Source organism: Anthonomus grandis, chromosome 4 (assembly GCF_022605725.1).
Source record: "Anthonomus grandis grandis chromosome 4, icAntGran1.3, whole genome shotgun sequence".
Lineage (NCBI taxonomy): Eukaryota > Metazoa > Arthropoda > Insecta > Coleoptera > Curculionidae > Anthonomus > Anthonomus grandis.
The window spans coordinates 38,700,974-38,715,301 of NC_065549.1; the positions used below are offsets into that span (position 1 = coordinate 38,700,974).

The following is a 14,328-nucleotide window of genomic DNA, read 5'->3' on the forward strand; positions in this document are numbered from 1 at the left end:
TGCTACACAAAATTACACAAGACTCTCGATAAATCATAAAATATTGCGTAAGGGTGTAAGCCACCCTTAAAGCCGAACATTCCAAACCTTTTCACACAAATCCATATCTGCCAAGCTGGATGAATGCAATTAAGTTCAAAATACCGTGGATCTATGCCTCAACCAGAGATTCAAAGGTCTTTTCAAATATAGGAATTTGCGAGATCGCAAATTCCTATATTTGAATATTTATTACATGGACTCGGTGGACTCCGTTTTGACCTGTCTAAAAGTAACAGCCAAAAAAATACACTGTTGCGATTTTATTAACGTTTTTAATAATAATATACAAATAATTTATAATTTTTGAATTTTGGATGTAAAGATTAACTTTTTGGTTTCTAAAGACTTACTGAACCGCCCTCGTATGTCACATTTCACGTTAAAGGTTATTGAACATTATTTAGACATTCCAAAATCCAAATAGCTATTAAAAAAACTCGAAAAAAAATTTTATGATATTTTTCCTTATCAATAAAAATGAATGCTGAAATAGTTTTTGCTTGCTTTATCATTACCAAGACCTAAATGGGCAAAAAGTATTAAGTGAATTATAGAGAAATTCAGAGATTAGAGGGACACAAAGTTTTTTGAATTTGAGTTGTAGAGAATCTTAAAAAAATAATAATTTTCTTTTTTCAATGTTATTTTTTGAATTTTACTTAATATTTTCGAAACAGTCAAAGATAGGTATAGAAAATTGTATACAAAATATGTCTATAATGATATGAGGAATCTAAAAATTAATTAACATACAGGGTGTTATATTTAAACTAAGCAAGTTGATATTGACCACCATTATCTGATACACCCTGTATAAAAAGTTTTTATGAAAAAAAATGCGCAACTATAAAAACCAATCGACGTGTTCGAGCGTTTTTTCCAACACGCTCCCGTCTATTTATTAGCTAATTTATTCCATTTGGCTGACACACACTGTATAGGACTTCGGAGTGCAATTTTTGCTCTCTTGGCAGTTTAATATTTGATCCAGGCTGAGTGAAGCAATTTTGATTTTTTCAAAATGGTTTTTCCTTTGAGTAGAGATAGTTAGACCTCGCCTGGTTCTCTACTTCTAAATAGAATAGCCATTTTTCGCAGATTGATTGATATTTCTTCTTTTTCGCACCATTTGTGTACGACGTTGAGCACCTCTTGGATGATGGACGAAATTATGATGAAAACGAATAATCGCTATATGCTTTGTCTAGAATTATCCAAATCACAAAACAGGTTAAAGCTGAGTTGTTGAATTTTAATCTTCTTCCGAAGATGCAAACATCATTAGCAAAACATGTGTTAAGAATCAAATAAAAAGTTTTGGTAAGTTATTAAACTGTTTTGTGATTTATGTATCATACCAAAGGTTCCAGCCATAGGAATGGAACTATCCAATAATTACATGATTAGATTTCTACTTCCTAGGAAGATGGCAACCACAGAAGAAGAAATAGAGGAGGAAAATCTTCCTTGTTACTACGGTTTATGCAGCGACTTTTACCAGCTTAAACAAACTAGTTATTTTATTACGTCTCCTAGCAGAGTTTTATATCGATCATAGAAATCTTCTACTTAGTAAGCTTTATGAAAATAATTAGTTAATAATTAGCTAATAATTATTAACTAATTATTAGTTAGCTATATATTAGTTAATAATAGCTAATAATTAGCTATAAATAAGATTTCTTAATTAATTTGTCACATTTTAAAAAAGCTGTGCAAAAAAAAATTACCTGCAATAATATCGCTCGCACCAAAAATACTATGATGTTAGATTTGTGAGTAGTGCTGACAATGCAAAGGATCTTTGGCTAACTTGTTACTTAAGAAGAATGAGCAGTTCTTTTATTTCCAAAAAGTATTTTTTATATAGAACAGTGGTCCGTCCACATTTAGTTTGTGAACGTCCAAATAGTTTAGATTTTTTCTTTTTATAATATTTATTTGTTTTGCTCTCCAAATTAAAACTACCATTTCAATTAATTTAATTTTCTCCTTTATTACCAAGTTAATTAATGTTTTCTAAGTCTTAACAACAACAAATCTACGCGTGTACGATAGCCTTTAAATTTCTGAATTCCTTTGGTTTGTGCTGAACGGAGACCAGAGAGAAGACGACTTCCTTGTTAGCACTTGATCATCGCGCATTGATTCCAGTGTCGTGATCTATACATTTTTTCCGCAACTGTTGTCTTAATCTTACCGCATCACAGATCGTGATTTACTTATCAAACCCGCAACCACTCTTAGTGATTAAACCCGAATTAGAAGACCCAAGAAGTCCAGAGCAGGCCTGCTGAAGCCGGATACAGACACCTTAAGGTAAGGATCTTTAAAGGCTGGTTTTTCGACCTTTCCACATTTACTTTTATTCACACAAATACAGTCCACTTTAAATCTCTCACTGAATTGTCTAAGCCCACCTTGTGCTTAAATAAAAAATATAAGTCACAATTTTAATTAAAAAAAAAAATTGGTTTTCTAAACGACCAAACAGATATTTTTCTAATGTTATCGTAAATTTCTTTACCAACCTTTAAAAAAATTAGTCACTAATATAAAATGAAAACTTGTCATGATACTAAATCAACTTTACGAACTGGGTGCATTCCTTCACAAATCTTTACATAAATAAGGATAAGTCTAAAGTAGACTTTAGATTTATCAATGGCAAATATTCGCATGCATTAATGCTCTTTTTCTCGGTATCAACAGACGTCACAAATAATAACTGACTCAACATTTGGTTTGTTGGTTTTAGCCGAGGCCATCAACCAGCAGTACTCATTAGGAATATTTTCACCATATGTATAAACAGCAAACGTTACTCTCATCCCTAAACCCTTCATAAACAGACAATGCATTTTAAGCCAGTATCAGTTTACTTTCCAAAAAAAAACTGTATAAATAATGGGGTGTACAGACCTAAAGCCGCAATTAAGCGAGGAATTTTCGTTGTAGTGTTTTGTAATCTAGTAACTATAATTTTTTGTAATCTTAGTATGATTGGACGGATATATCTAAGCAATACCTTATTTTTTAGTCAACTCAACTGTTAAGAGCAATTCAATATATTTTGAAACCAAATTCCTTGTGGCTTGGAACTATTCTGCAAACTTAAAGAGAAATTCTTATATTAATTACTGCTGTATATTTACAAGCCTTACATAACCTTTAAATACTTTAGTATATTATAATTTAAAAAGAAGATTATTTACATTTATTTGATTGTATTACAGTTAATATAAAACAGAGTTTTGGAAAATATATAATGGGTTTAGCAATATCGACCAAAACTTCCTAGTATCTACAGTAGAGCGAGCATCACAAGTTGATTTAATATACAATGATTTTGCTAAAGTTTTCGATAATGTTCTATAACCGATTTTAAATAGTCCGACATAGGAATATCTGGAATGTATCTCATTATTGAATATATGTAGCACACTCGTTGCACACAGGTGTAGCGACGGTACCATACATGACACTTAAGCCTTTGTAATGAATTACATTATACAAGGTGTCCAAAAAGGGTATCAGCAATGTGATGTTTGCATAAACCAAATACACCATATTTCTATGATCATTTATTTATGGCAAATCAATGTACAGTCAATGGAAATTTATGAACCAAAAACAATGTTGTCTAAATTGTGTCCGTTGCGCTGTATGCACTCTTCAAATCGAGAACGAAGATTATTGATAACCCGTCCACACATTTCCCTTGATATTAATCTTATTTGCTCCTGGATATTTTGCTTTAATTGATTTGTATCAGTTTTTGAAGGTGGTAGACAATGGTACAGTGAAAACATCTTATCGAACTTGCATTGTCTTATTTATTTAATGTAACACGACGTTTCGGTTGGTAAGTATCTCGAACCGTTATCAAGTGTAAACAGTTACAGCTGGATTATTCTCGTAGACCTTACTTTTGAGGTAACCCCATAAGAAATAATCAAGTGGCGACAGGTTTGGGCTCCTAGTAGGCCAGTTAATATTGAAAGCTCTTCTTGAAATGCTTTATTGGGGAATAATTGTTGAACAGCTTCAATTGCCCGATTTGACGTATGGCATGTCGCACCATCCTGCTGAAACCGCGTTTCTAAATTAAAACCTTGAAACTGTCAGAGAGATAGTGCAAGAAAATCTTGTAACATTGCACAATACCGCTCGGTATTAACGGTAAGTGTCCGTCCATTTTGATCTTCAAAAAAATACGGCCCAATTATGCCATCAGCAGACATAGCAGCCCATACGATCACTTTGGGGCTATGCAGTGGACGTTAGTGTTTTCTGCGAGAATTAACGTCAGATCAATACCTGCAATTTTGCTTATTTACGTGGCCATTTACATGAAAATTAGCCTCATCACTGAATAAAATGTTATTGAAATCGAAGAATCGTTCCATCATTTCATTGACAAATTCTAACCGTGTATTGTAATCCCTCGGTTTTAATTCCTGCACTAACTGTATCTTATATGCATGCAGATGCAAGTCTTTGGTCAAAATGTTATGTAAAGATAATCTTTTGAGAGTAGTCGTCTGACTTCGCTTCCGTACAGATAAGGTTGGATTCTCTCTGACTGATTGACGTACTCGTTCGATAGTTTCTGCACTTCTTACGATTTGTGAGCGGCCTGGATTATGAATTTTCACTGTGGATGCAGTAGCTTCAAACATTCTGATCCATTGTCTAATAACATCAGGGCTAGGTGATAATTGAATATCATGTAATTGGTAATGAGCGCGATATAGATGGCGTGCTGTCACGATTGAATTATTGTTTTGGTAAAATGCACGTACACAAAAAGCGCGTTGCTCTCCGGTAAACGGCTCCGTTGCAACTGAAATTCGTTGAACCTGTTTAGTGTGGCGTTCCTACGTCTGAGATTAAATGCACAAATAAAGTGCTGATACCCTATTTGGACACCTTGTACATTCATTCATCATCCGGGTATCATACTATTTAGTCCACAGAGAAAGATTGAGCGAGTTTAGAGTAAACTTTTTATTTATTTACTATACAAACATCATTAATTTATCATATCTTAAAGTATAGTACAAAACTTTTGAGGAATTAAATTATGATGAATTGGTTTAAATTTCCGAATGGAGCAATTGACTCATACTTTACCAAGTTTGGTCTTCTTAAAGTTACCTGTAAGAATGACCAGGCAGCAACTATTGTTTCATAAAAATTCCACAGGACTAACTCCGGTCGGTCAGCATATCTTTAGTGAACAAACACTTAGAATAGAATTTATAATTTTGTTGTGCATGAACTTAATAAATATTTACGTAGGATTAAAGACACATTACATGTTCTTCACCAAATTTTTTGTTTAAGAAGGAAGTCTATACCTATAAGTATACCTAGATACATACAGCTCTGGTCAACTTAGGTCTTGGGGGCGGAAATGAATCTATGAATTTACCAATTAATGAAATAACCTACTTTTAAATAAAAATAAGCTGATTTTTATTTGTAGGTAATGCATGAATATATATTATATCAAAAAATAAATTGGTCAGCCATGTGTGAGCCAATAAGTGTAACACTGCAGGAATAAAAATTTTCATTCAATTTCTAAATCTTGATGCATACAGTGCTTACTCGTATATTAATTTTTTTATAATTTTTTCATCTTTTTAGGCTGTGCCGTCAAATTTCGTTCCAATTTCGCACAAGACTACCCCACGGGCTTCTTGTGTATCATAACGTAAAAGTACCAAAAGGAGTTCAACTACAGCCATACGCTTTGTATATAATAGTGCAACAGGGGCAACTTAAGGTAGTGCACGTCTATGGAAAACATTCCACGGCACTAACTGTCGGAAGAGGCTTGAATAACGATCAGTGGCATACGGTTACTGTAAGTTTAAACTTTTTTATATTTTTCTTCCTATCTAAAAGTTACTTTTAGGTTAGAATAGATGTTCATGCAGCTAAGTTGCTTGCAATAGTAAATGACCTAAGAGGAGAAACTGATCTGAAGGGACTAGATACTGAAAATAATTATGGTGTAACTGCTAACGTGACTTCGGTTATTCTAATTGGAGGTAACAATATTTCTGAACTAAGACAGCATAATAGAAAGTATTCACTTGTCTTCCGTTTTAGGATTAAGTTCGGAAGAACGTCTTCATGGAGTCAAGTATATAATAGAATCATTTGTGGGATGTATAAAAAACGTGGTGCTTAGTACGGGAAAATCGGCTTCAGATTTGCTTCAAATTTCACCGCTAATAGCTACTAAATATGAAAATGTTCAAGAAGGTTGTAAAAATAAGTGTATGACGTCAGAAAATCTTTGCTTCCGTGGTTCCCGATGTGTTAACCATTATTATACGAGAACTTGTGACTGTTTTGGAACTAAATATGAAGGAGAGTTTTGCGATATTTATAGTAAGTATACAAATTCTAAAATACTTTGTACCTGTAACCCTACATAAAAATATTCACTTTAACCATAATATATATGTCATCGGAGATGTATATATCGGAGTGTAGATTATAACTCTTAAGATATTTGCACAGTTTAAGAACTTTAGAATCAGTAATTGCCTCTCATCCTGCACTTGTTTGCAACACTGTTAAATTTATCTATTTTATAAAAAACAATAGTTGGCTTTCATAGTATAGATTTAGGCAGTCATTTATTTATGCCTACTCAAGACTTACGGGTTTTCCATAAATTTACAGATAGAAAACAGACCAAAAAGAGATTTTGCCAAAGAAACTTTTCCTAGAAACTTACTTAATATGTATCTCAAACTAATTTTCTTCGGTTGGTATGACATCAGAATCTAAAATTTATGTTATAATTCTCGAAAAAAAACCGTTGTAAATAAGTGTGTATCATAATAATAGTGGCCGTCATCATCTTCCTTATTTAAGTCCGGCATTAGTTGAAGTTTGTGAGGATGGAATTTTTTAGTATCCTGAGCATACTACCTTTGTCTACTTATTTCAATTTTCTCAAATTTTTTGCTACTTCTTTCTTTCTGATTCAGCATAAGCTTAATTTAGTTACTTGCAAAACTACTAGTTTCTCTAGTTTAAGCTTTTAATTTATAGCACGTATTGCCTATTGAGATGTCTAGATAAAGCTTATTAAACACGTTCACTATTGAGAAATTTTATTTTAAATAATCATTTCAAGGCTTATTCATATTTCTGTGTTACTGACCTCTATGCAGGTCAAGGCAATGAGAAAACCAAAGAAAAAAAAGTACATAAGGAATCATAAGCGACCAACTGATTTGTTTCTTCTCTAGTCTCGGATAAAAAAAATGTTATTGATATGTAGTGTGTCCTGTTAAACTTAGCCTTTTCTCATTTAATAATTATGTATACTTTCTTTTTAAATATTATATAGGGGTGAGGGGGGCACATTCGGCATAGGGGCAGCTTCGGCCATTGCTAATAACTTTCAAAATATTTCGAATTTCACGTTGGTTTTTACTAAATAAGTGGCAACATAGCTTTATTACATCATTGTTGTTGTTTGGCGGCACCACACAGCATATAAAATTTTGGTCAAAAAAAGTGTATTTTTCTGATAAAAAGGTAAGTTTTTAAAATTTTCTAAAAAAATATTTTTAGTTTTGTTTTTGCAATACAGTTTTGTAAAAATGTGTACATTTAAGCTTGATAGTCTTTAGTTTTAGTATTTAAAGTAATATAACCTCAAAATACAACCACGTGTTGGCCGCACATTTTTGTTGTGTTGGATACCCAAAGGGGCACATTCAGCCACATATGTCGGGATACAAATGCCGGTGGCCGATTGTGCCCCGGATTCTGTTTGGATTTCTTAAATAGCTAGTTTATAATATAAAAATATTACATTGATTATTATTATATTAGCTAATTATTATTTTGTTATCCTTTAGATGATAAGAAATTACATTAAGAAGACAGACAGAGCTATAAGCGAAGACAGAATACGGGAGGCTTTAAAAAATATTTTCTTAGATAGAAAAAAATAGAGTCTTTAACCTAAAAAGGCAGACATTACAATCTCGTATGAAAAAGATTGCCGCAACCATGACACCGGAAGAATATTTGCAAAAGTTTGGAGAGGATGGATATGAGAGTGAAAATGAAGAGAAAGGTATAGATATTTTGGTATAGTTTTTTTCATATTTTACACTTTGGATGTGCTGAAGAAAATAATTTACAATTAGTTTTATTTAGTTGTAGGTAAATATGCTACGACAATGGTGTTCTCTAAAACTCAAGAGGACATGTTGCAGGACTATATCAAGCAATGTTCAAATATGAACTATGGATTAATATATAGTCAACTAAGACTTTTAGTTTATGATTATGCAAAGGTATTACCAAATTGCAAATATCCATCTACTTGGGATGTAAACAAAAAAGCAGGAATTGATTGGTTCAAAGGTTTTATGAAAAGACATCCTGCATTATCCCTACGTAAACCTGAAAGTACAAGTTTCGCAAGAGGTCTTGGGTTTCATAAAACTAATGTGCAAGAATTTTTTAACAATTATTAATTAATATGTTTTAGAAAAATATAACTTTGGTCCTGATAAAATTTATAACTTAGACGAAACTGGAGTGACAACCGTTTTAAACCCTCCAAAAATTATTGCGCAAAAAGGGAAAAAGCAAATAGGTTGTGTCGCTTCGGCTGAGAGGGGAGAGCTGGTTACGTTTGTTGGCATAATAAGCGCTACAGCTAATAGTTTACCAGTGGCGAAGAGTACAAGTAGACAAGGTAGACACTGTCTACCCAAAATTATCCAGTTATTTGTCATTAATTTATCACGTAATTATTTCATGTAATTGTTGAATTAAAATTAAAAAAAAATTAACACAGAACGTAGTCGCTATCCTTACTATTATTATATAGTATCTAGACATGATTAATCCGAAGGCGCGCTCCGCCTGCCGCACCGATTAAGATAAAAATACAGGGCTGACACCCAATTAATGTATACGAGCCCCAGGAAGACATATTGATATTTGTCTTCCGAAATTTGCAACATCTAATCGAACTAAATACGCATCAAGCAGGCTACAGCGATCCGGCCGCATCAGCATTCAGCCTATTACGTATGCAAAATTTACTCGGCGGAAAGACATTCGAGCTTTTGTCTATCGAAGTCGACCAGCTATTTTATTATGCTGTTGAGGGTTATTGTTTATGGACATGCTTGATCTGGTCGGCCGCAATACATCTTCAGTTTTGTTTTGATGAATCTGCATTTGGCATTTGGTGGGGGCGCGTGCTATAGTAATTTAATAATTAGTATTTTTATTTTTTATTTCGGGGTATAGAAAAGGTTTTTTAGTGGATATTTTAGAGGTTATTTATGAACGACTGTTCGATATTGGCAATTGTATTTTAGTTGTGTTTTTTTGTAAGTAGTTTTTATTTTTATCTATCTATCTTTTTATGCTAGAAGTAATTATTTTTTTCTTTTCTATATCACTACATAATTTTTCTCTTTGAGTTAATATTTCATGCGCTTTTATTCTCTATTTCATTAAAGTGAATAATATTGAATACACATTTTTTTCTAATTTTTCTAATTAACGATTTTTATTATTTGTCTACCCGAAAAAAAGTTCACGCTTCGCCACTGTAGTCTACCTCCTGTATATGTGTTTCCCAGGATAAGAAACATTGAAGAATATTTATCTGATGCACCACCCTTAAGCCTAGCACTTGGAAATAAGTCTGGATGGATGACTAAAGACTTATTTGTAAAAGCACTAGAACATATGGTTACACACACTAAGTGCAATAAAGAAAATAAAGTGCTATTACTGCTTGATAATCATGAGTCCCATACAACCTTAGCTGCCATAATGTATGCACGAGAGCACGGTATAGTTATGCTTTCGTTCCCACCCCACACTTCCCATAGGCTACAACCGCTAGATGTGACAGTTTACAGCCCATTTAAAACTAAATGTGCTGTGTCCATGAACGAATGGATGATAAGTAACCCTGGCAAAACTGTCACTGTCAAACATCCCAAAGATTACCAAGCAACCATTTTTGCAGGCTTTTTCTCCTCAAAACATAACCAGCGGATTTTCGAAACCAGGAATATGGCCTGTTAACTCTCAGTCTTTTACCGATGGGGTTTTTGACGGTTCTAGACTTTATGAGAATGAAGGAAAAGCTCGAGAAAAAAATATTTTAGATTCAGAGATGGATAAAAATTTACCTTTAACATCAAAACTACGATATCAACCTTCAATATCAAACGCTAGTAATCGTTCTTCTCTCAAAGAAGTTGTAGAATATGAAGCTACATCAGATGTGGTAAAGGTCCAAAAAATACAGCCAGAATTTATTAGACCCCTAGTATTTTTAGATTAGTAGGGTTGTGTTAGATATTCCCCACTCCTCTCTATTTTCCATATGGGTCTCAAAGCCTTTATACACTAGTGTCGCAGGTGACATTGACACCAATATGAGGTATAAACAGCATATAAGTAAGTGCATTCAATCTGCTTATTCTAATTTAAAACAACTGTTTCCGCATAGACACCTTCTTTCAACATCTCGAAAAATTACCTTATGCGACGCTCTGGTCTTGAGTCATTTTAATTTTGCTGACGTCGTATATGGTCCATGCTTAGACTCTATCGACAAAGGTCGAATTCAGCGAGTGCAAAAGTCATTCTTGCGATTAATTTACGGCATTCGTCGTGGAGATCCTGTCAGTTACATGCAACGACAAACCAAATGGCTTTCCATGGAGGATCGTAGAAATTTGCATGCTGCTACTGTATTTCACCAAGTAATAACTTTAAATCGCCCCTCGTATCTATTAAATAAAATACGCTATAGAACTGACGTACATTCTTTGAATCTCCGGCATAGAGGTCTAATTTCTCCGCCTTTGCATACCATTATGTTTTATCATTGTTCATTTTCTTATAATATTTATTTAATTTACAACCAGATTCCTGAGGACTTTAAAAATGTATCAACAAGCGTATTTAAACATAAATACAAAAAATATTGATTGCGGTAGAATGGGTATATCTGGCGATGGTCGCGTTTATTAAATATGTATTGGGCATATTAAGGCTTATTGGATGTTTGACACTTGTCGTTGCGGAATACCTAGTAATTTATTTTGGATGCAACAAAAGAAACAAAAAAGAAATTATAACTTATTTCATTAGGGAGGTTAAACACGAATCTTTTTTAAATTGCCTTTAACCTCCTTTTTGTTTATAATATGGTTAAGATTTGTTTTTTAATTTTAAAGCATATGATATTTATTATCTTTGTATTTAGTTAAGATACATTACTTTGGTCTGGATTGGTATGTTGGTCGCGTGTCGTAATTTTATAAATTAATTTGTTGTTACCGTTGTGGTCTTTGTTTTTGTTGTTGCTTTTATCGTTGTTATTACTGTTGTTGTTACTGTTGTTATCACTGTTTTTAAATACTTTTTATCTAGACCTTTTGATGTTTCTGATAATGAAATGGACAATTTGGAAGTTAATTCCAACTTGGCGCAATCGGAATTTTTAAATAAAGACTTACATGTTCAAACCCAGAGAGTTGTTTTAAATATTTTCAATTGCCTAAAAAACAAAATGCGCGGGGCCTCACAAAACGACATTTTAAAAAGAGTTTGTGAGCTGACTAAACTTGCCCGTACTACCATCTACACAGTGGTAAAAGCCGGAGACGTCATCGATCATTCTGTGAAGAGAAAAATATTTTTTACAATCCTTCTGTGGCACGCCCATGCTTTACAAAGAAGATACCGCTAATAACCCGAGTTTTAGTTTTTCTGCTGTTCGGATTGAGTTCATATGGACTATAACTAACTCCTAATTCCTTATCCTCTAAAAATACCAATATAGTTACTCCGTAGATATTCTAAAATGCTCCTGAAATATTTTAATCATTCAATGTTCGCTGAGTCATCGGTCCGCACCGTACGTCTTTATGGCCTCAAATTGTATCACAAGTTCAAAAACCGAATGGTTTAACAGACTGTCAAGGTTTCTAGTTGTGGCTTTAAGTTGGAGCCGTTCGCATAGATCCTGTGATGCTTTGAGGCATACTCTTTAAAGAATAGAAGGCATTAGACACTATTAAGTTGCATTCTGGCATATTTAATTATAAAAAAATGATGGCACTTTGGTAGCAATTTAAACAATTAAGTTTTATTAATACAGTGACCGCTTAAAGTTCCGCATAAATTCAACACTTGTAAAGAATTTCCATTTTCGAATGTCACTGTCAGTACGAAAATTAATAGTTTTTATCAGAATAAATTATGGCTAATTTAACGGAAACCCAACGAATTGAAATTTGGATGATGCTGGGTACGGGGACGAGTGCGCACGCAAAAAGGAAGTAAGTGAACTGTTTAATGCCAAATACCCAAACCATCCTATTTCTCAGTCAACAGTTAGTAGAATAGGGCACAAATTCATAACTTCAGGTCATGTTAGGGATTTGCCAAGAGCAGGTCGTCCAAAAATTTCTGAAGAAACAAAATTAAACGTTCTTCTCTCTGTCGAAGAAAATCCAAACAATGCAACTTAACAAATTTCAGTTGATAATAATATAGCCGGAACGTCAGTAAGACGCATCTTAAAAGCAAATGAATACCACCCTTATAAAATTAGACTAATACACGAATTAAATTAGGACGATCCTGATCGAAGAAACCAATTTTACGAGCAAATGATGAACATTTGCAATAATAACCGTCAGTTTGTGTTACGAGTTTTATTTTATGAAGCAACTTTTTATTTAAAGGGTGTCGTAAATCGGCAAAATTGTCGGTACTGGTCAGTGTCAAATCCACACTTGGCAACTGTGGCTCATACACAGTACCGTAAATCTATTAATATTTGGGCTGGTATCGTGGAAAATAAAGTAATAGGACCATACTTTTTCGAAGAAAACTTAAGAGGACAACGCTATTTGAATTTTCTTCAAGATCTTATCCCTGCTTTGGCTGCCCTATATCCAGACGAACAAGACCCTGCTGTCCCGACAGATAATTTGTGGTTTCAGCAAGACGGCGCACCGCCACATTTCTTTCGAGATGTCCGTATTTACTTGGATACAGTGTTCCCAGGAAGCTGGATAGGACGAAGAGGGCCAATAAAGTGGCCGGCCAGGTCACCAGACCTAAATCCCTGCGACTATTTTCTATGGGGGGTACCTGAAAAGTAAAGTTTATATTGAGACGCCAAACAACGTAGAACATTTGAAAAATAGAATTAGATATGAAATTACACGTATATCACCCGAAATAATTGATAGGGTTTTACATGAGTTTGTAAACCGTCTTGCTTTCTGGCAAGAAGTAAATGCGGATCAGTTTGAACACTTGATACATTAATAAGAGTTTTCACAGTTTATAACATTTAATCCTCCAATTTATCTTAATTTGTAAATAGACGTGCTTACTTGCTTTCTTGTTGGTTAAATGTAAATATTTCTGAAACAGTTGAGTTTTGGGTTAAGGTGTGTTATACGAAACTTGCTTGGAATTTCGCCTATATTTCATAAATGCAATAAAAAATATAGCATTCCGTTTAAAAAAATTACCGATGACGCCATATCTCTTTTTTGTTCCACCCTGTATACAAAAATTTTTGTGATATAATGCGCAAGTTAAAAAAAATATCGACGGGTCTAAGCGTCTTCTCAAAAAATCATGTCTCTAATTTTTATCGAATTTATGCGGAACTTTAGGCGGTCACTGTATAATTAATTTTTTGTAGCTGCTACTATTCTAACACTCAGAGGTTCTTCATACGTATCATACAGGGTGTATGACTGGAAAGACAGAATACATTCTTCAGTGACTAGATTTTCAATGATGTTTAAAACTAGATTCGATGATTCCGCTTTACTTTATGCTGCAGGAGGTAACGAACATTCTGTATTTTTAAAATTATACTTTTAATAGTGTAAGCTAATATTTTTTTTTAGGTGAACACGGGATAGATCACTTTATAGCAGCCTCCATATTTAATAAATCCGTCTATGTAGTGATGGATTTTGGCGAAAATAATCCTGTTACTATAGTTCTTGGGAAACAACCTGATTTTAAGTTACACGAATGGAATAATTTGACAATTTTTCATGAGCACGAAAAGATTCATTTGATTTTAAATGATGAGATAAGAACCTTAAATATTACTGGAAAACCTTTGTTGTATATTGATCCAGAAATTTATATAGGTAAGTAAAAGTGAAGGGTGAAGAACATGATTTGATTATTTCTTTCTTATTGTGTTATTCAACG

General features: G+C 33.5%; 1 protein-coding gene across 1 annotated transcript in view; it reads left to right on the top strand.

The window, feature by feature from the left end:
* The window catches only part of LOC126734779 (axotactin), a 158,588-nt gene that overhangs the window by 37,290 nt on the left and 106,970 nt on the right, over positions 1-14,328 (top strand). The window contains exons 4-8 of the mRNA XM_050438502.1: positions 5,698-5,917; positions 5,969-6,104; positions 6,166-6,450; positions 13,802-13,948; positions 14,013-14,264. Of these exons, the coding sequence (XP_050294459.1) occupies positions 5,698-5,917; positions 5,969-6,104; positions 6,166-6,450; positions 13,802-13,948; positions 14,013-14,264 (1,040 nt within the window). The remainder of the gene's footprint in view (positions 1-5,697; positions 5,918-5,968; positions 6,105-6,165; positions 6,451-13,801; positions 13,949-14,012; positions 14,265-14,328) is intronic.